This window comes from Cervus elaphus, chromosome 24, assembly GCF_910594005.1.
Source record: "Cervus elaphus chromosome 24, mCerEla1.1, whole genome shotgun sequence".
In the NCBI taxonomy this organism is placed as follows: Eukaryota; Metazoa; Chordata; class Mammalia; order Artiodactyla; family Cervidae; genus Cervus; species Cervus elaphus.
Genome location: NC_057838.1, coordinates 45,016,222 through 45,041,647, shown reverse-complemented (window position 1 = coordinate 45,041,647; position 25,426 = coordinate 45,016,222). Strand labels below are relative to the sequence as shown.

Below are 25,426 nucleotides of genomic sequence, written 5' to 3'. Positions count from 1 at the left end.
TGGGACTGACAGCTGGGGGCCTAAAGCCGGGGGTAATTCTTCCTTTCTAATGTTCTCTTTAGAGAATGGCAATGGTCTCTGCGATGTCCTGGGTCCTGTATTTGTGGATAAGTGCTTGCGCGGTGCTGCTCTGCCATGGATCCCTTCAGCACACTTTCCAGCAGCATCACCTGCACCGACCAGGTAAGTTGGAGGCTGGCTCCACAGTAGCCTCCAATCTCCAGCCTCACTGGGATCCTCTAACAGATGGTTGAAGGCAAGTGACAGAAAGTGCTACAGTGTGGGCAGCTTGCCTCGGAATTCCAAGACTTACTGTTGGCTGGATGCTATGGAGAGAGTGGGGGATACTAAAATGCCATGGATGTATTTCCAATAACTGTTCGGAAAACGTGACTCTGTCTAGGAGTCCCACCATCCCTTGGTGCAAAAAGTAGTCTCTTGTTTGTGGACACCTTGGCCAATAGTGAAATGTTCTGCAAAAGGTGGGATAACTTTCAAGACTTGAAAATTTTTTAGAGAGGCAAAATACGATATTTGCAATCTAGAAAGTGTGTCCATGATCCTGGGCTGCATTTGTCTGTAGCATAGATACCATAATTTTGATGTGTATGTGGCTAAGGATTTTGTGCGCATGTTAGTGTCAAAATTAACTTTGGAAGTAGTTTGTCAATGAAAAAGAAATTAAACAGCAACTTACTATTTCTTGTCTGGTTTGTCTCCTCTCTTTTCTCCCCTCCTTCTTTTCTGTTCTTCCAGTAAGCTTGGTGCTTTTTTTTTTTTTTTCCCTATCTCTCTTGGCAGTATCGGGGACAAGTTCTCTCTAGCGTGACTCCCCCCACCCCCATATCGAATTTTAAGTTCCAGATGCATTTTACTTTCTTCGTTTTTCTTTTCAGAATATATTTCTCACCCTTCCATGGTCTCACTCTTCAATCTGTGTTTTTTCTCCTTCTTTGCCGCTCCAGCTTTCTCATTACTGTTCCCTCAGCTCGACTGTCCTCACCCATCCTGGTTCTCGGAAAGGTTGCCTTCCATTTTCCGCTTAGCTTCAGCCCTTGAACTTATTCCTCCACCTTCAGCGAACCCCTTCCCCTCCCCCTCCCACCCGATAGCCAGGTCCGGGCTCTGGGGACCAGTTGCGCGCTAAAGCTCCGGATCCTTAGTTCTCTAGCGCTGCCCGCTCTCCACACACACTCCTTCCCTTCCAAATCCCTCTCTGGCTTTTTCCCATCCGCCCGGCTTCCTGCAGCTGCGTGGTCCAGCGTCTATGTCTTTGCCTTTCTCTGCCTCTGCAGCCGGCCTGGGCACCCATCCTGGGCTCTTGGCCACTCACTTCCAGCAACGCCTCCCAGGGCGCTGCTTGCTGCTTTCCGGGGCTCTGCTTCCTGGCTGGGGGCGGGATCGAAAGAGCGCTGTTGCCGCCCAGGTCCTCCCGTGCCGGCTGCGGGGCGAGCGCGCCAGCCTGCTGAATGCTGCAACTTGGGCCGCCCGAGAGGAGGGGTTTGGCGGGGCCTTAGCTTGGGGCAGAGGCCTCGGGTTGCCTCTGGACTCCAGTTGCCCTTTCTCCACGCTCTGGGTCCGGGAGGGACGGCGAGGGGGCGTTGGTGCCCCCGCAGGTGGGTATGGAAACGGCTTTGCGGATGCTGCGCGCTGCTATTTCTGCTCCGCGTGTGTTGTGAGACTGGATCTACCACTGCCAGAGTCCGAGACATCAGTGCGGAGCTGGAGGAAAAACAAACGTGGGTCTTGGAATCCCCAGGTTACCTCCAATCAGTAGATGACCAATCTGTTCTGGCAAAAAACCGTCTTTGAGTTGTTACACAGTCATACAAATAACATGAGAAATTTCTAGTCATGATAATACTTAACGATAAGCATGCATAACAGAAACAGCACATATGAGTGTTTTAGACAGAATCTGAAGGTTAATTCACGTTGCTTGGCTTAATTCTTATTCAGGTAGGTGTGATTTCCCACCGTGTTGCTCAGGAGACTGAAGTTCTGAAGGTCTGGGTGACTTAAGTTCACACAACTAATATCTGTCATTGGAGACTTCGGTCTGATTCCATCTCCAGAGCCTGTTTCCCAAAGAGGAAATAATGCCTCAAAGAGCAGAGAACAATCTTACCATGTAACCTTTTTGAAGCTTTGTGAGAACCTTCATATAATTCAAGAAAACTTTCCAGTTATGTCAGTACAGGGACTCATTTGAGGTGCATTCTGAAAGGTGTCTATGGCAGAACTGGTGAGGGGTGAAGTGTGGGGATGAGAGAACTCAGGCCAGACCATCGGTACATGTGCATGTTCATGTGAGTGTGCACGCGCGCGTGCGTGTAAGTGCTCACAGGTGCTCTCAGTCATGTCTGAGTCTTTGCATCTGCCACTTAACATTAGTGACATGACCCTGGGCAAGTCACATTTCTTCTCTGGGCCCAATTTCTCATTTAGGGATATTGTGGGGGTGTAAATAAAATAATCTTCAGAAAAGTACTTTATAAACTATAAAACTCTTGAGAAATATCAGGAATTACTGACATCCTGGGGCTTCCCTGGTGGCTCAGATGGTAAAGAATCCACCTGTAATGCAGGAGACCAGGGTTGGACTCATGAGTTGGGAAGATACCCTGGAGAAGAGAATGGGTACCCACTCCAGTATTCTTGCCTAGAGAATTTCACGGGCAGAGCGCCTGGCGGGTTGCAGTCAGTGAGGTCACAAAGAGTCAGATACGACTGAGCAACTAACACACTTTCACCACTTAATAGACTACAAACGTGCACGTCATAGATGTTGAATTAGTGATGTCTTGCTGTTCACACAGCTAATTATCCTTACTGATAACAATATTGTTTTTACTCCTGCTGTTAATTTAACAATGTGATACCTGGCTAGAATATACCACCAAATGCCACCTGTCTTATTTTGTGCCCTATGCATACAGTCAAGAAATATGGCACGGTTTGCAATGAGTTTTCACATAGACTGTCTCTCAGTTAATTGATTAATATATTAGATTTTTTTTTTTTTTGGTGAAGGGTTGTGGCTATGTAACAAGTAAACATGTCTTTGTGGGGCTTGTTATCAAAATACAGTAATTTTAAAATGGGAAACACATCATAGGTTCTCTCTGCAATTAAACTCAGTATTTATTTTCATTGTTTACTCTTAGTAATTGCTTATTATCAACAGTTCATGGTTCATCTGTACTTCTAATACTCCAAGAAACTGCAGCACTGAAACCAATTTCACCCCAAGTACTTATACATTTGAGACCTATTTCAGATTCATTGATGAAATGAAGAAACTATAAATACTCCCTTCTAGATGCAGAAAGATGAAAATAATATTAAACTAAAGTCCAATGTTTCTATGTATTAGGTTTATTCAACTTCCTTGGGTTTTCAACAATAGCTGCAAAGATTAAAGTCATAGATCTTGGACACAGCAATATTCTACATTATTTCAGTCAGAAATACAATCTCCTTTAATGCAATCTTCGGTCTTGATTTTAAGGGAAAATGTATGCTTCCTGTGATGAGAGTTGTGATGTTTCCCTTCATGGGTCTTAAATCTTCAGGGACACTAATGAAATGTGTATGAAAACAAGAGAGAAATCAGGGCCAGTTATCTGTGACAATCCCCTCCTTCAATGAGCAAATAAATAAATAAATAGCTGGATAAATGAGCAAAAAGGAAAAACATAATCTCATTTTCTCAAATCGGTTAAAACAAGTGACATGATGAGAAAAAATGAGACACCAGCAGACCCTGAGCTTTGCCACATTTGCCTAAGCTTGAAAAATCGCCTCTTTCATAAAGTAGGAGCTGGCAGACACCATGTGCATATCAAGTATCTGGGAAATGTGAAGAATGACACGTCTTTCACTCAGAGCCCTGGATGGAGTGAAGGCTTTACATTTGCCTCCTCACCTGCTTAAGAATGGCTGGTCTCCCTCTCTCCAGGCTCTTATAGGCAGCTTTACCATCTACACTGTAAGATGGATGGTGCTCTGATCCCAAGCAGCCAATCTCAGTCTCTCAAGAAATAATCCACTCCACTGACAGATGAGTGAAACTGGATGTTGCCTTCGTTCAGACTATGCCGTACCTGGATGGCACCAGCCAGCCGGAGTCCTTTACAGGAAATGGTTAGAGATTTGGGCCAATTTCTGCTGTCAGCACATAGTCTCAGGACCTTGTTTCTGTGAGGTCCTGAATTTGTGATCTGTCTTTTCAATGCTGTGGGTTTCTACACAAACAGAATGAGAATATGTTAACAAGAAAATGGACTGAGTTTAATGTATTCCCCTGCAGTCCCAAAGTGCTTCCTATTTTTCATATTTATAGTATTAGGAATGCACCATTTGTTTTCAGTGACTCACTAGTTAAGGAAGATTAAAACAGTCAATCAAATGAAAGTGAATTTTAAAATTACACAAAATAATGTGCTATAGATTAACAGATTTGTAATATCAATAATTTAATATTTGGCTAAATCAAGTTTTTTATTTTGGGAATGATGTAAGAAATTAGTGTAATAACTTGAAGGATACTCATGCCTTTTTAAAAAAATATGTACAGTAAAGCTAGAAAAAGGACATTTAATTTAAAAAAGACAGACTGAACAATGAAAACTCAGAGTGGTATTCCATTGTTTAGAGAAGTTAAAATAGACAGCTGCAACTCTTTATAATCACCAGTTATTGTGTGACAGGTAAAAAAAGATGAGTGGTTTGCTAAATGTAACTTTCTGATATAGGATTATTTTTTCCCCTTATAGGTATAAGATTATGACAGCAATTTTAATGGTTACTTAATTTCAAGTGTGAGGGTATATGGGTATGAGTGTGAGGGGTTGTCCTTGAAACTTAATAAAATATGGATGATTTCAAAATACTTTAGTGAGAAAAGATCTTTGGGATTCTTTAGCAATTTAAAATTATAAAGATAAATTACATGAGACAAGAAGTTGTAAATGCCTTATGAATCATTTATTCTCACGTCACTGCTATTTTATTGACAAGGGTGTATGGAAGTATAAAAAGATGACACTGAATAGAATTGTCTGTGTAACTTATGCTTGGTTTGATTTAAAGCTTTATAGAGCAAACTGTACTTAGAGGTATTTGTTTGTGACTTAATTATTACATACTGAACATCACCATCCATTTTAAAGTGAGTGTTTTTGTAAAGACTGGAAAGCATTCTTGTATACCTTATACTTATTTTTACCTTACTGTTATATATTACTTTATTGAAAGCTGCTTAGGGAATATGTTTTAGAATACCAAGTTTCCTTACAATAAAGGATTGTTTTATGATTGTAGTATAAAAGAAATAGTGAAAACAAGAGTGATTGTATATTGGATATTTAGAATGTGTACCAATTCTAGATTGCTAAGTGTAGTGAATTGGCCTAAGGATTGGAGCAGACAGGTTGTTATTTGGTGTAACTGGTGCTGGTGATAATCCGTCGATCATGTGATTGATGATATTGACCTCATCCCAGAATCAAAGTGCAAGCATGAGCATTTGATGGTGGCTCAGATGATAAGGAATCTACCTGCAATGCAGGGGACCCAGGTTCAACCCTTGGGTCAAAAAGATTCCCTGGAGGAGGGAATGGCTTCCCACTCCAGTATTCTTGCTTGGAGAATTCCATGGACAGAGGAGCCTAACAGGCTCCTCTCCAGCAGGAAAGGGCTTCCTCCTCCAGCAGTCCATGGGGTCGCAAAGAGTTGGACATGACTGAGTGACTAAAACTTTCACTTTCACACTTTCTTTTCAAAATCAAAATCACATAAAGATGCAAATAAAGATTTTCTGACATCCCCGTGAATTTATAAGAGAATTAGTACAATGCAATCTAAGTATTGTTACTTATGACCTCAAGCCTATGGCCTCAATTTTATACAACAGTGCAAACAGATATTTAGAACTGGCATTAATGAACAGTAGTCTTCAGTTGTTCATCTCTTTAAAGTTCATTTAAAATGAAAACTGCTTTTTAAAATCTTCCAATTTTGAACTCTGTGTAAAAATTTCAAAGCTTGGGTATAAAAATTGGTACATCATTAAAACAACAACAACAACAATCTGCAGTGTTTTCCAAAATATAAAATGTGAAAGTCCTGACACAATTCCATTTCTAGATGCTTATCCTAAGAAAATGATTGGACAGGTTTAAAAAGATGTATGTTTAAGGTTTAGTCACTGAAACAGTAATTTTGATGACAAAAAATTAAAGGAAATTTCCATCTCTATCAAAAGGGATGTGTGTGCATGCTTAGTCACCTCAGTCATGTCTGACTCTTTGCAACCCCACGGACCATAGCCTGCCAGGCTCCTCTGTCCATAGGAGCAAAATAGTTTGGAGAAAATATTTATCTGTACATGCATAAAAAATATCAGAAAAGATAAAAACATTCTTTATACACTGTTAGTTAAACCTGATGGGAGGATTGGATTGACTTGACTTTTTATTTCCTTTAATTTTGAAGAATTTTCAAATTCATTTCTAGGATGGGTATGTAATGATTTTAAAAAGCTTAAAATATTAGCTATAGAGAATTCAAAGATTAAATCAGAAATGCATCAGTGTTCCTTCCCAGTTTAAGGAAAAAGAAGCAAATTTATGTTGCAAAAGTATCATTAGGCCCTTTTCCTTCTAAGAGCCTTAATCCAATAAAATATTCAGATTAGCATTTCCCAGTTCAAAACCACTGGCCCCTCAAGATGCTCTTTGGAGAAAAACTATTAACTGCTGAGGAAACACTCACTGTATGGTGTGTCTTTCTCTTGGAGATTTGCAGTGTATGTGAATGTATGAAATTTCTGAAAAGGTTTGCAGATGGGAGTCCTGATTGTGTTTAAAATTTTCCAAACTTTTTTTTTTATATTTGGAAAACATCTGCAGTGCCTACTCATATCACATGCATTGAGATGTATAGGCCAAGCTAATCCTGGAATCATGTAGCATTCATCTTTTTATCTTTCATTTCTAATAAGGAACTTGGTATATAATAGGTACTCAGAAAATATATGTTAGATTATTAAAGAAAGAGATAATGACTATTCTGGTGGAATCAAACTCTCCTTCATTTTTTCCTACTTATGTGTGAGTGTTTGTGTGTATATGGTTGGGTACATGTGTGTCTATATGTGTGTTTGTAATGGAGAGTGTTATAAACACTAAATTGTCATTGTAACATATGCATGTATGTGTGTGTTTCTGTGCAGTATCTTTGGGTAGATATTTGACTCTAATCAATATTTGACATTAATCAAAAGCCGTGGCTCAGATGGTGAAGAATCTGCCTGCAATGCAGGACCAGGGTTTGATTCCTGGGTTGATCCCTTGAGAAGGGAATGGCTACCCACTCCAGTATTCTTGCCCAGAGAATTCCATGGACAGAGGGGCCTGGTGGGCTACCAGTCCATGGAGTCGCAAAGAGTCAGACATGATTAAGTGAGTAACACTAATATTATAGTACAGTAAACAAAATGGTCCAAAGAACATACTTACAGATGTAGTAAAAAATCAAATCCCTAAGATTTTCAGTCACAGAATGAGTTTTTATTTTTTCCTATAGATTAGAAAATATAGGTGTGCTCTTGAGGATCTGAAAAGGAAACTTCACTTAGCAAATAGGAAAAGGTCTTTTGCTTTCAAATCTTTTGAAATCAAGAAAAAATATTCACTTTATCTTTGCAGAAGGAAAAAAATAACACCAGACTGGCAGTTTATTGTTTATTTGGGATAAATAGAAGAAGAGTTATTTTGCTAACAATTTGTATAAACTAATTGGATTCCCAAAGATAATGTCCTCAAAGTATTTAGGGAATCTTCTTGGCCCTCTATTTCTTTCTCTTTCCCCAAATTTATATAATAAATGTCCAGAGAAAGAAAAGAAAAATGATATATCACAGCAACTTTCTCTCAGAAGATAGATAGACATCAGAGTCATCTGCCTACTGGTTAAGCACACCCTTTCTCCTTGCAGGGCAGGAATCCAATCAAGCTTTCCCCTCAGTCTAAAAGGAAGGAAGACTTTCTACATCCTCAGCAAAGGCCATCTTCTGTTGATGGAATTACCTGTGTTTACCTTACCATGCCCTTGACTAGACCTTCACTTGTAGGTGTACCTCCTTTATATCTAAGACTAAATACAAGCTGAGTCTGTGTATATCTAAAGGGGTTTTCTGATTTCCCACTTATGTGGATGAAGAATGGACCTCTTGAGTCATATGCTTTGAAGTGAATAAATGTCAGCTTCCAGATTTAGATGAATTACTGCACAGTGGTGGGGTGGGGGTGGTGGTGGGGGAAAGGATTTCAATGCTCCTGAAATTGACAGCAGGCCAGCAGTTCATCCTATCCCTGGAATGAATACTGTGTAGGTATTTAATCAATATTTGCTGAGCAACTAGGCAAGAGTTTTATATCCTTTAAAAATGCACATATTGGTGGGAAAGCACCACTTTACACCTTCTCTTATACCTAATGGTGTTGAAGAAAGAGCCAGAGTAGGAGTGGGACACTGGAGCTTTCAGCATCTCACTTACGTTACCAATTGCAAGGCTCCAGATTAGAAGGTTGGAAGGAATCAACTGTTTTAATATTGCTCCTAGCAACTCGGAGGAGGCGATCCATGTATTCCACAAATAGTAAAGTATATCCTGCCAAATAAGGAAGCTTTAAGCGGCTCAAGGAACTGATTCATTGCCTTTATCCATTTGATAGAGCAAGAAGCAGTACAAAATCACCTTTGTATATTTAAAAAGCCTTCTGCTAAAGCTATTTGAAAACTTTCTGGATGATTTCATAGATGGAGAAGGCAAATAGCTTCACAGACCAGGTAGTTAACAAAAATAATTGGATCAGCCTGGAGGCCAGATATTACAGAATGCTGAGAACTGTGGCAGCTTAAGAGCAGAGGCACGTCTAGAGGGCATAGCACAGACTTCGCCACACCTCAAATGGGCTCAATGTGACCAGATCATCCGGTATTTCAAGGCAAGTCAGAAACCTAGAATTTTATGTGTAAGTTCTTTATCTTTTAAATGTCAAGTGAGCCAAACAAAACTTGACTCAGGGCTATATCCCACTTGCAAGCTGTCAGTGGGTGACCTCAGACAAGATTATCTCCGGCTCCAACATTTTATGATTCCTAATGAATTTATGCAAGCACAGTGGAGAGAGGTGAAGGCAGTAGGGCCAAAAGGGGAATCTCAACGCAGATCTGTTTTGTTTTGGCCTGCTTTAAAATTATGCCCACGGATGAGTCCTATTTTGAATTAAATTCAACATGTTAAAATGTTGTGTGTCTCTGAGCCTTTTATATGCAGTGAACTACTATCACTAGGGTGTCTGATGAACAGAGAACATTTGTATTATGAAGCCAGTGGCCTAAGCAGAGGTATCATTTGAATCTTAGCTAAAAGTCAATTAACTTAACTTTAGATTAAGGCTAAGCAGAAAGAGTAATCTGTAAATGTAATAAAGCAGAGGGAAGCATCGGACAGCATAATGATGCCTATGTAAAACCTTTTATTTATTAAAGTTCTCAAAATCTAGTCTGCAGTCCACTAGCAGATTATAAATTTATCTTGAAACCCAAGGTTTTTTGTTTTCTTGTTGTTGTTGTTCTTTTGGGCAAATGATTTAAAATTTTATGTACATTCATTTTGTGTATGAACACAGGCTACTTATTAATATACTGGCTGAGTTATCATTCTACCCAAATGACATGTAACTAAGGTTTACTGAGCTTCCTTAATTCAGTATTCTGCTAAGAAAACTGGCTGCTGGCTCTGGGAAACATTGCAAAGTGCCTGCATGCAAATAATTAGAACTCATGCAATTTGGGGAAGGATAATTTGTTATCAGTGGATCTTGAGTGTTGTTTGAGTTGTTAGTGATTTTCCATTGCTGTGGTCCTTGCTTTTTAATTATAAATTAGTGTTGCTTCAGTTTCATCATTATCAATTAAGTCTGCTGCGGGCTATTTCATTAACCCTATAGTCTATAATAATGCATATTTGCATACTTGGGGTTTCAAATTTGCTAAGGATTAGACTTTGAAACATTTTGGTTGTGGTTAGAAATGATTCATCTATATGCTTATTGTAAAATATGTGTTTGTATCCCTCTCAAAACTTATTTGTATGGTGACACTAGTCTAGTAACATTTTATATATTGCCTGTGAACCTACGCAACATAAATTCTCAAGAGAAGAAACATTTTTTGGGTTATTTCTATGTCTGTAAGGCGTTGTTTTATAATATACTAGCATATTAATAGATTCATCTTATTTTACCAAAATAATAAGTGATTCATAAATGCATCTTTCCAAGTATTTACTACCTAAGTATTTTCCCACTGGAAGTGGAAACAGGTCAAAATTGGATATTGCACCTCCTCAGGGTGTTGAGATTAGGAAAATTTGAACACCACTGTTCTTTGAAGAAATTGTATCTAGAGGCCAGACCTACTGGAACTCTGAATTAAAAACTATACAAAAAAGCAAAAAATAAAATAATAAAACCATTTTTTTTTCTGAGATAAAATGATAAGATATAAGACAGAAGAAGAGGCTACTTGGAAGCGTCCCAGATGAGGTCTTATTAAGTTGAATTGTTTTTGTAGCTTCTTACACTTTTTATCTGATGAAAATGCAAGATGCCATGTACTGGACATGTGTTTGAGAAACTAGGTCACTGGGTGAACATTTATAGGGCAGCATTTTTGACAGCTATTCCCAGGATTGTTTAGAAGAATAAGCAGATTTATGGCATACATGCTGCCAATCTCCAGCCCTCTATCTATCACAGGCCAAAGGAATCAATCACAATGATTGTTCCCACAGAGCCTAGATGTGATTTCAGACTCTTTTTCAACCCTTCTCTGGACACCACCTATTAACTGATTGACACAAGCAAGTTGAGAGTCTTTGACCGTCCCTCCTGGTTCATTGACTGACCATCTTTAGAATCCCTCTCCTATCCAAAAATGCATGCCACAAAACAGTTCATAAAAAATAAAAAGATCCAAAGTGTGATTAAAGCAAATATGAATAGCCACACATTCTAGTAATGATGGTTTAAGATAGTGGATCTTTAGCTATTCTGTCAGCTTCTAAGAGTTGCAGAACTTTCTTTTTATTTAATCCAGAAATTTTTTATTACTTTCCCCATTCTATGTTAGGGACACGAACTGCTTGTCATAGGAGCTCTAACCAATTAGGTGCTTAATCATAAAGCATGAAGCACTTCATTCTGAACAGAGAGGATTTGAGAAGCCCTCATAGAACGCTGAATTTTGTGTTGACTTTGAATGTTGGGTAGGAAGTCAGCAAGTGGGAAAGATCAAGGGTACCATACTGAACCAGAGGAAAGAGAACAATTAATGTCTTAGTGGAAGGTAAGGGGGATAAGGTAGAACTGTGACCTCAATGTCTATAGGCCGTAAACTAGTTGGAGAACTTCATATTATTGCAGTTAAAGGGAAAGCAAGATTTTATTGCTGTTACTGTTTTGTAATCTAAAGGTTGCCTTATCAATGTACACTGATGATCACAGATGAACAGCTAGTTAAAATGGAAGAAAGAAGCCCCAGCATCCACAGTTTGAGTCTCTGTGAAAAACAAGTCTTTTAATAATACAAGACAAAATATGCTACTTCTGCTGATTTTTAAAGTCGGGTTGTTACATTAGAGTAAACTACATATCTCTTCCGTCAAAACCTAAGGATAATAATTTTATTTTTAATGGACAACAAATTTAATGTGTTATTCAACAAATGTTTATGAACTGCCTACTAGGTTCAGAAAACTACACTTCCTGAATAGTTATAGCAATACCTCTTTACTATAATCACTGGTTTAATGTTGCCTTTCCTGATTGGATCACCAGTTCTGTGTGGGTAGGGAACTGAGCAGTCTGGGGATCCCTGACTGGGTATCTGGCCCATGTGCGTGTAGCTAATCGCTAAGCCATTTCCAACTCTTTGTGACCTCATAGACCGTAGCCTGCCAGGCTCTTCTGTCCATGGGGATTCTCCAGGCAAGAATACTGGAATGGGTTGCCATGCCCTCCTACAGGGGATCTTCCCAACCCAGGAAAGCCCCATCTGGCCCATGGTTCTGTGCTGTGCTTAATCGCTCAGCCATGTCCAACTCTTTGCAACCCCATAGACTATAGCCTGCCAGGCTCCTCTGTCCACTAGGATTCTCCAGGCAAGAATACTGGAATGGGTTACCATGCCCTCCTATAGGGGATCTTCCCAACCCAGGGATCAAACCCAGGCCTCCTGAATTGCAGGCAGATTCTTTACCAGCTGAGCCACCAGGGAAGCCCCAAGTATGGATAATAATTAAAAGCTGAGAGGAAAACTTAGGTTATATCTTGTCTTTACTCAGGTGCTCTTTCCATCACAACCAAGTACTACTTTTAGGAATATCAGCAAGTTAGTCTTGGTTTAATTTAATTACAAAATAAGTTTCTATATTGTGGGGCATTGTGCTGTATTAATAGGCTCTCTGTCTTAGGCTTGGCTACATGATGCTATAATTTTAATTTCCTGTGCTCGATAGAACTTTAGTGTTCATATTTCTTTGCATACAGGCCTGACTGAGAGCATGCTTTCTTTGCTTGTTGCGTTAACAGGACCTCATTTTCAAGTATTTTTTTTATAGGGCTATGGTCTTATAATGTTTTGTTTTGATTTTTAGATCCTGGAGGCCCTTTTCTTGTGCTCCAGGGGAGGAAGAAGTGGCATAAAATGAATCTACATTTATTAGACTCAGTCTTAGTGTAGATTTTCTGTTTTACTTAAAATGAAGTTACAAATCATTCACAGTGGAGAAGAATTCTGCCTAACTGCAGTTTAACTTTTTGATAAGATTTTTTGGCATTTATCATGTTGAGACTTTATAAATTATCTAGAATATTGTAAAGTGGGCTGACCTTTCTGGTAAGTGGTTTGATCATTTGCAGCAGTATCTTTTTGCTAAAATATAGAATTTGCTATCTTTCAAATAAAACTTGCCAGATTCATAACTCAATAACATATTTGGTAGAAATTGCTTACATAATCAGACCTGAAGTCTCCCTTTCAAATTCCTCACACCATCAAAACAAATCCTTTTGTTTGTTTGAAAATATCCCCATGGTCAGTGGTGGCAAATTCCTGAAACATAATCAACTCTTCCTATAACCATACATTGCACATATGATTGCTAATCAATTATGACACTCTTTGTATTTTCACCTAGATTCAATCTCTGAATCCTTCCAAGCGCTGTGTTCCAATCATGAGTTGTTAAAAGAGGTAGGGATGCCTTCAAAAACAACCACAACAACCAGCCCCACAACCATCATCATTCAGCACCTACAATGTCAAACACTGTGCAAACTTTCTTACCTGGACTTGTTTAATTTTGAGGTGAGACAGTTGGCCATTCTTGAGCTATGCTGTTCTTATACGTAATTGAAGTCCCCATCAAGGTGGGCTATATTATTCATTTAAAATAATGATATAAATAAGCATTAACATGTAAAGTATTTAGGATGGTACCTACAGCAAGACAGTTACACCCCATTTGTGTAGCAACTGTGTACATCTTTGGGAATGAGGTAAAGAGCTGACTTGCTTGCAGGTTTTTTTTACCTGATCTTACCCTTTTTGCCACCTGTGATCCTTGGCCAAAGAAGCTGTAGGAATTGGGGTAGCTTGGTATCCTAATCAAACCAGGAGTTCTCATCCTAAGTCTATCACTAGTAGCTCCAAGGGTGGACTAGACATTGTAATTCTCCCTGCCTCACTCATGAAATGGGGATTCCTGTTTATAAAATTTCCACCTTGCTGACTTACATAAGGAATAGAGAAGGTATCCTTTCTATATCTGCCATATAGTACATGTCCAGCACAAAGCATCTCATTATATTGTTATGTAAATATATGAATGTCACAGCAAAGATGGTATAGAAGGACTGCTTTATACTAACATGTATACCCATAATATTTTACTCTATAAGATGACGCATATAGAAATTTTATAACTTAGATTTACTTGACTCACTTTATGAATACATCTGAGAATTCTGATAATAAAATTCATGTACTCAGAACAGTCAAAAGGTAGGGATTTTAGGGGTAGTCTCTACTCTGGAATACATAATGGTTAGCCATTAGTTCTAAGTCAATATGACCAGGTTAATACTCACAGTATACTTCCTTTCAACAGCAGTTTGTGTAGATAATTACTGAAGAAGGTGCTCTAATCCATAAGTTTGGTAGAGTCTGTATGTGTCAAATAATAGGGAAGTTTTGTTAATTAATTAAAACATCTGGCCAATATTTCATTAACAAGAAATGGTCTAAAAGTCAGCCTTGGTTCTTTGTGATTCTCCGAATGGGTTATAATTGTATTAAAACCCTATTAAAAGAGCCACTAGTCAACTGAAATCTTATACCATTTATCCATACTTCCTCAGTTGTTTCTTTTTCCATTTATAGTGTTGTCCTTCCAATAATCCATCACCTCTTTATCATAGGACCTAACTGCTAAAGGAAGTAACCCAGACGTATACTGACTTGCACATTAGTACCTTAACATCCATGGTTTTCATCCCAGGGTACCATTTTTGTGTATTATTATGTGTACCCCATATTTTCTACTCTGAATGCAAAATGATGTCTTTGTGTATTAAGGATTGCTTAAGTAGCTTGGTGTCTAACATTTTGAGTCTTAGCAAAACCAACACAAAATAAAGTGCCAGGGGTTAGTTTCTTATATTTTAAGACTCCAGGGAATTTGAATTAACATAAGAGAATAGCCTATGCAGTTAGAAGCATGGATTAAATATATTATAAGATGATGATAAATTTGCAATTAGTGTTTAAGAGTCTCTTAAGAACCATATCCAACATATCCAAGAGCTCTCTACTGAAGAGGTCAAAGCCTTATAGAAGTCTTGACGAGTTACTTAACTTTATCTCTTTTTTACTGTCTCATTTACATACTTCAAAAATGCTGTTAAGTATTTCTGGCAAGCCGAGCATCAGAGTAATTTTACAGTAGTGTAAAGGATTTATTATACTCTTTTCATGAGCCTATTTATATTCAATAGTGACATTAATAGGTTGCCAAAACAAACTAGAGTTAATTGTATTTAATTAAATTGTTGAAAACAACTAAGGGTAGTTTATTATTATTGTAGGCAGAAAGCTCTATTGATGTACTTATTTGTGTGAATAAGATCTGGGGTAAAGTTCTTTCTCATGGGTATGGTATTATTCATCAACAGAAAGCAATATAAAAATGCTAATTTGAGAAAGTTGTTATTATAATAGAACATTTGGAAGTGGAAGCTTCACATAACATTTACAATTTTACATCCAGTATTAGATAGATAAAGTGGGGTTCCTGCCAAGACAGACATCCCTGTTGTCCTACTTTGCATCCTAAGGAGCTCCAAGACCATCTATTCATCTCTTCTTCCTTCCTTTGAGGGATTATTTGGTGGGGGAAAGGTCTAAGATCTGGATCAAGTCTTCTGTGAAAAAAATGCTTTAAATGAGACCTAGAAAAGTAGAAAAGGTGAGACAGAGTTAGGGATGTAGTTTGGACAGCAAAGAATTCTAGGCAGGCAAAGATAAATAGCATTATGAACATCTGGAGTCAGAAAAGAAGATGCATTAGAAAACTCTAAAGAAGATCAGAAGATCATGGAAAGGGCACTTCTTTGGCATGTTTTAAAACATCTAAATGTTTTGAATATAATAGGAGAAAAAGAGTATATGCTGACTTTGGAAGGGAAAAGCTAATTTAGCACTCCTCCTCCTTGTCTGAGATATATATATATATATATATATATATATATATTTATAGTTTTACTAAGTACTGTGTGCCTGGCAGTGTGCTAAGAATTCCATATTATTTTATTAACCCTTATACTTACCACTGAAGGCAGCTACTCTTGTTCTCTTCTTTCTACCAATGAAAGAAATAGGATTCAAAGAGTTTGAATAACTTGCTCAAAGTACACAGCCAATAGGTGGTGAAGTTATGATTTAAACTGGGATAGTCTAGTTCTGGATCCCATGCTCTTCATGTCTATAATACTAAAATTACTTGCCTCTACAAGCATCATTAGTTTTAGTTGTGATGGGAAGAATTAAGAAGGAAATGAATGTGTTTCAGAAGAGGCTACAAGATGCTATGATGACCAATCAGCTCCAAATTTCAATGGCTTAAAGCACAGAAGTTATTTTTTGCTTATGGTGCTGTCCTCTGGGATTGGCTGGAGGCTGTGGTCTGTGCTATGGTCAATCCAGAATTAGGAGCAGCATCTGTCATTCATCACGGCAGAAAAGAAGAGAGAATATGAAGGTAACATTAGCAAATAAATGCTTCAACTTGGAAGTGACACATGTCACCACTCACGGGCCAGATCTGGTCATCTGGCTCAACCCAATGGTAAAAAAGCCAGAGAGTACAATCCTATCACATTCCCAGAAGGCAGATAACAGGAAATATCTGGTGAAGAACCTTCACGGTAACTGTGAAATGCCTTAATGATTAGGAAATAATATTTTCTTTGTTACAGTGCCCTTTCATTCTTAGATATCCAAGTTTAGATATCTCTGCTTATTTTAGTATTTGAATAAGGCTCTAGACATTTCAGTTGTTCAGTCTATAAAGAAGAGGATAATCCAGTTAGTGAATCTCAAAAGCAAAACAAAACCAGATGCAATGTGATACCAAGCATACAGTTTTGTTTTGTTCTGTTTTCACACAGCTGACTTTTGAACAAACGGGTGTCACAGGACCCAGCTCCCCATGTAAGTGAATGTGAAGCAAACCTTTGGGGCCATCAGAGACCGTGCACTCTTCTCCACTGAGTCCTTTCCCATAGCAAACACCTAAAGCACTCGCTTGCTCACTCTCTCTCCTTTCCTCCCTCTACCCTCTCATTTGTGTGAGCCTAATCTGTGAAGTGTCCACCTCAGAGGAGCCTGATGGGCTCCTCTGGGTCCAGAGGGTCACAAAGAGTCAAACACGACTGAAGCGACTTAGCACGCACAAGCACACACCATCTGTGAACTGACCCCTGTTTTAAGAATTGTTGCCAGTGACCAAAAAGTTAAAGCTTTCAATACTCTACCATCTGGGAGGCTGCTGTTTGCTTTAGATGAAACACTTATAAAGCATATTAGGTAAGAAAATATTATTTTTATATTATCCTAGTTATTTTTTAGTCTTCTTATTTTCATTTTCAAAACTGTATCTGTTCCTAGTTGGCAGGCAAGGAAATCATTTATGGATCAAATGTACCCATTTGTCATGGATTAATGCATATAAATGCTCTGATGACAGCAGGAGAGAAAGGTTGTAAGGATAGATGCTGATTTTGGAAGACAAAAAATTAATGAAGCTAGGGAAAACAGTGATAGCATAGCACATTGCAATTGTAGGTGCTAAATGACTTATTTTCATACCCTAGGAGTATGATAACATTATTCCTCTCTTCCCTCCTTTAATTAGGTGCTCTTATAATCCATAGTGGCCTCAGCTGACAAAAAGTTGTTTTAGGAAGAGTCAGGCTTCCTGGGAGCTGTTATTTTAACAGACAGGGTTTTTTTCTTATTAGCTACAAAACTGTGTGTTGATGAGCAGACAAAGTTGTAATTCACCACCATGTGTCTAAAGGAAGAGAAGAAAAAATTAGGAAGACTAGCTTGGTCCATCAACACTTCTGTCACAAATGTCATTACCAAGCAGCATTTCCCATGGATGGTTCAGGAAGACGACACATATCAGATTTAGTCCTGTTAAACATGGCTTCAGTCTCTAACTTCCCACCTCTTAGAGGTGGAATAAGGCTGAGGTAATTATTTTGTCAGGATTTTAAAGGACTTTCAAGACTGTCTCCTTGTTGTGCACAAGACTGGCTCCTTGGTACACACAGACACACTTCATTAAACATTGTTAAATTACTTAAAAATCATACTTAGACAACTTAAGAACTAGGAACTACTTTTAACAATTATCTAGATCAAGCTTTCCTTGGACACTTCATTTGCCTCAAAACAACCCCTGCCGAGTGATTATGGATTCCCTGGTTGGGTCCTCTGATATGTTCAGAAATCAGGGGCATTCTGAAATCAGGACTCATTTTTTGATCTACATAAAATTCTTTCAATCATAAAACTGATTTGCCCCCATTCTCAAGCCTCTTCCATCCATAGTTTTCTTCATCTCAGTTAATGGCAGTTTCATCCTCCCCATCCTCTTCATCAAAACCCAGGAATCACCCTGCACTCCCTCCTTTCTCTCACATTTCACGTTCATACTTCCTGAATGAGTATATGTCTACGTCTAATTGAATCACTATGCTGTACATCTGAAGCTAACACAACAGTATAACTCAGCTTACTCAAAAAAAAGAAAAAAAAAAAGACTGTTAATTCCCTAACTTCAGAATATATCCAGACTCTAACCACTTCTCACCTTTCCCCTGTTACCTCTGTGATGGATTCTCTTAGGTCCCCAACTGGCCTCCTTGCTGTCCCTTCAAAAACAGACACAACTTCTGTGTTTGTCGGCTCTTGCTCTGCCTGGAATGTTCTTCCCTAGATATCTATATGGAGTACATTCTCACCCCCTTCAAGTTTCTGCTCGAATATCGCCTCCTATGTGAGATCTCACACAACCACTTAATATTAATTCTTATTTCACCCTCCTCCCAGCACTTCAGATCCTGTACCCTGCTCTCCTTTCGCAGTAGCATTTGTTGCCTTTTAACTTGGTATATCATTCACTTATTTGTTAACTTTATTATTTGTCTTCCCCCATTAGAATCTAAGTTCCATAAGAACATAGATTTTCTTTAACCAAACTCAGTCCCTGATGTATCATAGGACACAAAGAAGGCTGTTAAGACACACTGATTAACTAAATGAATGAATAAACGAAAGAGAAATTTTAGGACCTCATGAGATAGAGCTCATTCTTTCTATTCCACATTAAATATTGTAAAATAAGTATACATAAATTACCTGCTACAGCCTTCAGTCCACTGCTGAAAAGGAAATTCTGTCCTAGATCCATTGGTCCCGATCCTCTGATCCTCATTGGCGTGACTCTATTGGCCACAGGAATGAGCACAGGGGTTGGTCTGAAGCTCACAGTCCATGGCCAAACCCTGTGATTATAATGTGAGGAAGAAGGAACTTTTATAATCTCAGTTTTCCAGATGACGTAATACAAGCTCAGAGAGGTTAGGTAATTTGCTCAATGTCACACAGCTAGCAAATGACTGAGCTAGGGTTCAGACCCAGACAGCAGTTTATGCCCCTAACTACTGCCATAACTCTAACTTGTGTGACCTTATTTCAGGAAGGGGTGCACGGTTATCTTAGGATGTCACTCTTATGGAAAATGAACAATAGTCTCTGACTTTTTCTGAGTCTCTTGTAAGACCTGTGATGTTTATTACCTTTTGTGGTAGCCTGTTTCAATATTGGATAGCTGAAATGATTAGATTTCTATACCCCCATGATGCTTAGCAGAATCCTAGGGAAGAACATCTGGATGGTTTTTAGTTCTGTGGCAGGCTTTAGAACAAGCTCAATATGTTTTCCATAAAAGAACCATTTAGATGTAAAGACAGTATATCTCTCCTAGGACATCCTTTTCCAGGCTAATTGATTGTCATATGAAATAGTGTGACTGTGAGCTAAGCCAGAACTATTGCCTGTGGAACCCCAATTTTTATTTAAACAGCCCAAGGTCACAATAGCTGTTTTGGCAGCTCTACCAACCTGCCAACTCAGATTGAATTTATCATCAGTGAAAACCCCCAGGTCTCTTTCACACGCCACAGTGAAGTCATATCTCCTCAAGTCTCTCTTTTCACAGTTGGCTATTTGGACCCAAGTGTGGATTTTAAATGTGTCCCTGTTACTTTCTATTTTGTTAGGTTTCAACCTTCATTTCATCTTATTGGAAAGTTTCAAAGTTCCAATTCTCACATCTAATATTTTAACTAGACTGCCCAAACTTAATGGTTTTGAATGAATAGAGATATCTACAAATATTAAAAAAATTATTTCCTAAACATGAATCAAATAAACCTACATTCTAGGATGCTAACATTTTTGTGAATTTAATAAGATGCTATCATTTTGTGAATTTAAGATTTTTAAGCTGCTTCTTACATATGTGACCTAAGAGATGGAAATTCCACACAAAATATTATTTGGAAAAATAGATAATCTCTGAGAGCTTATTTGATAGCAGTGTAGTACAGGAAAAATACAATGAGAGCCAAATAGGTAATTTAAAATGTTCTAGTAGTCACATTTCTAAAACTTAAAAAAAGAAAAATTAATTTTAATAATTTTTTAACCCAATGTATCTAAACTATGACTGTGTAACAGGTTTCCAGAGATTGGGAGGCCCTAGAGAACAATCCCTTCTTCATGTCTTCTTCTCATGGATATTAGTGCTCCTTGACATGTGGCCAACCTCTCTCCAATCCATCTTGTCTCCTCCTTTGCTGTCTATCAAATATCTCTTGGCCTTACTCTTAGAAGGACTCTTGTGTTTGGAATGAGAGCTTCCCTGGGTAATCTGGCATAAGAGCTCCTCTCAAGGTTCTTAATTACATGTCTTTTGCTGTGTAGGGTAGCATTCCCTCATTTACATGTGAGATGATATTCACCAATTCTGGAGATTAGGCTGTTGATGTAACTTTTGGAAGAACACCATTCAGTCCACTCCAGATGTCATGCCCGTGCATGCTAAGTTGCTTCAGTGGTGTCCAACTCTGAGACCCCATGGATTGTAGTCCTCCAGGCTCCTCTGTCTGTGGGATTCTCCAGGCAAGAATACTGGAGTGAGTTCCCTGAGTCACTAGGGAAGCCCTGTAATCAACATAAAGACTTGTTAATGCAATGTTTGGGCTTCCCAGGTAGTGTTAGTGGTAAAGAACCTGCCTGCCAATGCAAGAGACATAACAGACACAGGTTCAATCCCTGGGTTGGGAAGATCCCCTGGAGGAGGGCATGGCAATCCACTCCAGTAATCATATCTGAAGAATCCCATGGACTAAGGAGCCTGGCAGGCTACAAGTCCATAGGGTCTTAAAGAGTTGGATATTATTTTTACTGTACTAAGTCTTTGGACTCTGGCATATGTTCTATACGTACAGCACATCTCAATTTAGACTCCAAATTTTCACTAGAAAGGCTTGATTTCTATTTAGATATTGTAAACTTTAATGTTGAAAAGATGGATTCACATACTTGAGTTTTTCCACACTATTGGAAGTTTTCTAGTAAGAAATCACACATCAGTTTTAAAATTTAAATTAAATCAATAAAGTTTGCAACTCTTTATTTTTGGTCTTACTAACCACATTTCACATGCTCAGTAGTCAAATGTGGCTGGTGTATTGCAGCGCTAGAGCTTACTTCAATTATTAAATATTAATTATAAGGCATAATAGCCAGTGTGCTCAGATTTATATAGTGCTGACAACTTTCAGCAGCACTAAGTTTTTCACTTGCAATACAAGTATCTCTGAGCACCTATAGTGTGTCAGGACTTGGAAATACAATAATAAACAAGAGAGACAGTGTCTCTCCCTCATGGGATTTTCTGTCTGAATTCACTTTTGTTTTCTTACCCTATCTATGTCCTCCTTGACAGGAATCGGTTTGGGATAATAGGGACGTAAACTAATGGAAATACATCTGGAAATGTTTGCCTAAGAAGCCAATTTAATCTACAGCAATACTGTGCTCAGAACTTTGGCAGAACTTTGTTTTGGGCTTTCCATCAAGCATGATCTAAATGCCCTTCTAAGTTCGTCTAATTAACTTCTTTTCAGGACATTAACTTGATGTCTTGTAAGATGAGGAAATAAGAGAATATACTTAAAATGTCAAGAGAATGAATGTAACTGGAAATAAAATGGATAGCATTATTAATAATAGCAAACAGTAATGTCACATCAGTGAAACAAGTTATGAAGATAAAACAAGTTTATGCTTTTTCTTGACCAGCACACATCTTAATGGTGTTTTAAGCCGTCTGTCTTTTATATAGTACATTTTGCCTGAGAGGTTTCCAAATAAAATGCTGACTGTTTGTTTGTAGTAACAATCCTAGGCTGAAATGTACCCTTCTCAGGAAGAGAAAGGATGTCCCCTTTTTAGTGGTTTTGAAAAGACCACAAGTCAGCTTATATATCACATTACAAGAGCTTAGATTGAATACAAGAAAGAATTGCACCAAAAAACTATTGTGGCTTTTGAGATGGTCAGGCAACTAAAACCTGTTGCTACTACTTGGCTGGCATGCATCAATTTCCAACTTTGGAATTGTTTCTTAACTCAGAATTTCCTATTCAGAATCAATTCCCAGAAAATTTTAGGGGAGAAAAAAGCTTATTTAAAAGCAGAAACCTGCAGTCAGTTGGAAATATTTTAATGCAGTCATTATTAGAAAAGGATAAATATTCAGAAGGTATTGGGACCTGGAATTATCCATATGGAGAGACTGATGTTCAAGTAATTTTCTAGTGGGATGTCTGGTGACTAATTTTGTGTCCTACCTGGATTCCAATTTCATCCTTCCAACATTTATGTGGTGCTGTAGTAACACTGTTAGGTGCCAAAAGAGAAGAAAAATAAAAGTAGATCTTATCATCAAAGCTCTTAAAAATGCAGTGAGGAATGCCCAAAGAAGGAACAATTACATAAGGCAAAGAGGAGGAAGTACCGAATAGAGGTTTGAGGAGGAGAAACCAGTAATGATTCTAACCTGGATTTAGACCAAGGTTAAAGAGAGGATCTCGTTTGTAGAGTAAATGGCAGATAAGTAGGCCGGACAGATAGATGAGAATAATCATTTCCATTTGTCTAGTTGTCCTAGTTTGGGAGACTTGTCATAAATCTCAAAACCTAGCACCACAGAGTGGCCAGTAATTTTAAACAAGGCATGAATAAATGAAACCAGGAATTTAAAAAGTTTGATTTTAAGAAACTCCCGGACTTCTCTGGTGGCTGAGTGGTAAAAAAAAATCCACCTGCCAATGTAGAAGACATGGGTTAGACCCTGATCTGGGAAGATCTCACATGCCGTGGAGTAACTAAGTCTGTGCACCACAGCTATTGAATCTGCTCTCTAGAGCCTGGGAGCCACAACTATTGAGCTCACGCACCACAGTTACTAAAGCCTGCAACACCTGCAGCCTGTGCGCCACAAAAGAAGCCACAATGAGAAGCCCCCACACTGCAACTAGGAGGGAGGCCCCTCTCACCTAACTAGAGAATAGCCCATGAAGCATTGAAGACCCAGCACAGCCATGAAATAAAATAAAATATAATAATTTACATATAATAAAATAAAATTATATACAAAAAGTTTAAAAACAAAACTTCAGGCTCCTTCGTATAAACATCCATTCCAAACAAAGGAGAGCTGTACTATTTTTTTCAGAGAGTTGCTTCAGTGACTCGTGTCCTCTGTCACATTCCCTGTGGTCTGTTTTTAGTCTTACTGTACACAGTGCTTGAGTCATATCCCATTGTGATAAATCAAGCCAGAATTGAGGAGACACAGTTTTCCTACTTAATCTCTAAATTATACCTATTTGAATCTTCATATAGATTTTCCTTCTCTAAGCTGCAGGGTTTATTTATTTATTGGACACACGGAAAATTGAGTCTTGATAGTTTTCTTTTCTATGAGATTTCATCCTGTTTTTAATCTTAAGCCTCAGGCAGGTACCATCATGTCTTTTCAGACTATTTGGGGGTTTGACCAGCCTCCTCTTGGCAGAATGAACCAAGGACTTATGTGGTCTGTGTCTGAGCTTCACTAGTTGGATCTCTCAAAATATTTTTGTATTTTTATATAGTTCTGGAAGGTAGACAAATCTCTCTGGTGAGCAAGTAAAGGAAATACAAGAAAAGGAAACATGCAAGAAGGCTGCTTAAATGGTCAAACAGGGCAAGTTTAGTCCAGCTGTTGTTTTTATCTCTTACCCCTATTTCCTCCCTCCTACTGTCCCTCACCCTATACAAGTTGTGGACACCTAGCTCCCACCCAAAAGCCAGTCTCATCCTGGTAACACACTTTAAAAGAAGTGCCAATCAGAGAGCAAAGATTTTAGAAGGTAGTGCACACCTTGGCTGACACACAAGCTCTTGCAGAGGTAATAAAGGGACTTATACCTTTTAACATGGAGTGAGACTGCTCTAACCCTCCTTTTCAGCCCAGTCTCCTTTTCGCCGCTGCCTGGGTCCACGCCTTTCCTATCACTTGGCTTGGCTTCCCTCTTCACCCTCCCTCTCCTCTCTTGCCTCTGCTTCTACCCTCCAGGCTCCTCTGTTTCCTTCAGGGGAATCCCAAGCCATTTCTCAAGTACAGAAATCTGTTTCTCTGAAGATTAACCTTCATACCATCCTGCCCAGCAAAGCAAATGGATCTTCCTTTTGTTATGTTTGTTCACATGCCTAACACTTCTTAACACTTGTAAGTTCATCATTTGCTCTGTTGCTCTGCCTTCTTCACCTTCTCACCTTTATGTTTTCCTTTCCTGCTCCCAATTCTTCATTCCATTCCTTTTCTTTCCTGTGTGTAATGCTTGCATGCAGGTGTGTTCGTCGTGTCTGACTCTCTGCGACCGCATGGACTGTAGCCATCCAGGCTCCCCTGTCCATGGAATTTTCCAGGCAAGAATACTGGAGTGAGTTGCCATTTGGTACTCCAGGGGAATCTTCCCAATCTTGGGATCAAACCCGAGTCTCCTGCATCTCCTACATTGGCAGGTGGATTCCCTACCATTGTGCCACCTGGGAAGCCCTGTGGGTAATATCCTTTTATTTCTTCCAAAATTAAATCAGAGGAAAGAACATTTGATATATATAGTTGATGAAAATATATATATTTAACAACCATTTAGGAGAGCAATGCCTAGTTGTGAAACACTTTTACAATCATGAAAAAGTGGCTAAATTGTCTTCAATTTCAACAGGAATAGATAGCATCTCTTGTAACTTTTCCACATTTTCCATTGACCTAGTTACTGTTTGATCATATGGAAGTGGAGACCCAGACATTTTTCTGCGTCTGAGCTTTTTTACTCACTTCCTTTTCTGCCAAGTTGCTCAGCTGTTCCAGTCTTCACCTTCTTTCTGTCCTCACAGTTGGGGACTGCACTTTTACTTTCAACACCTGAAATATCTGGAACAATCTGTCTCAAAGACATTCATCTTTACATCTTTCTTTTATGAGCATTGCATTACTATGGGTTTACTTTTTGGTTGTATAGATTTTTTTGGCATGTGTGTTTTTAAAAACCATTCATCATGCAAGTATTTAGCATCTGACATTGATCTTAACATCGCA

The 25,426-nt window shown here is 38.6% G+C and overlaps 1 protein-coding gene and 1 long non-coding RNA gene across 5 annotated transcripts in view; one reads left to right on the top strand and one right to left on the bottom strand.

The window, feature by feature from the left end:
- LOC122683125 overlaps nucleotides 1-1,367 on the bottom strand; it is a 31,520-nt gene extending 30,153 nt beyond the window's left edge. For all 3 annotated transcript variants that reach the window (XR_006337632.1, XR_006337630.1, XR_006337631.1), the window contains exon 1: nucleotides 698-1,367. This is a non-coding gene — a long non-coding RNA (uncharacterized LOC122683125). The remainder of the gene's footprint in view (nucleotides 1-697) is intronic.
- The window catches only part of TAFA1 (TAFA chemokine like family member 1), a 509,503-nt gene that overhangs the window by 2,335 nt on the left and 481,742 nt on the right, over nucleotides 1-25,426 (top strand). For both annotated transcript variants that reach the window (XM_043886703.1, XM_043886704.1), the window contains exon 2: nucleotides 63-183. In XM_043886703.1, coding sequence (XP_043742638.1) covers nucleotides 66-183 — 118 coding nt within the window. In that variant the 5' untranslated portion in view covers nucleotides 63-65. The remainder of the gene's footprint in view (nucleotides 1-62; nucleotides 184-25,426) is intronic.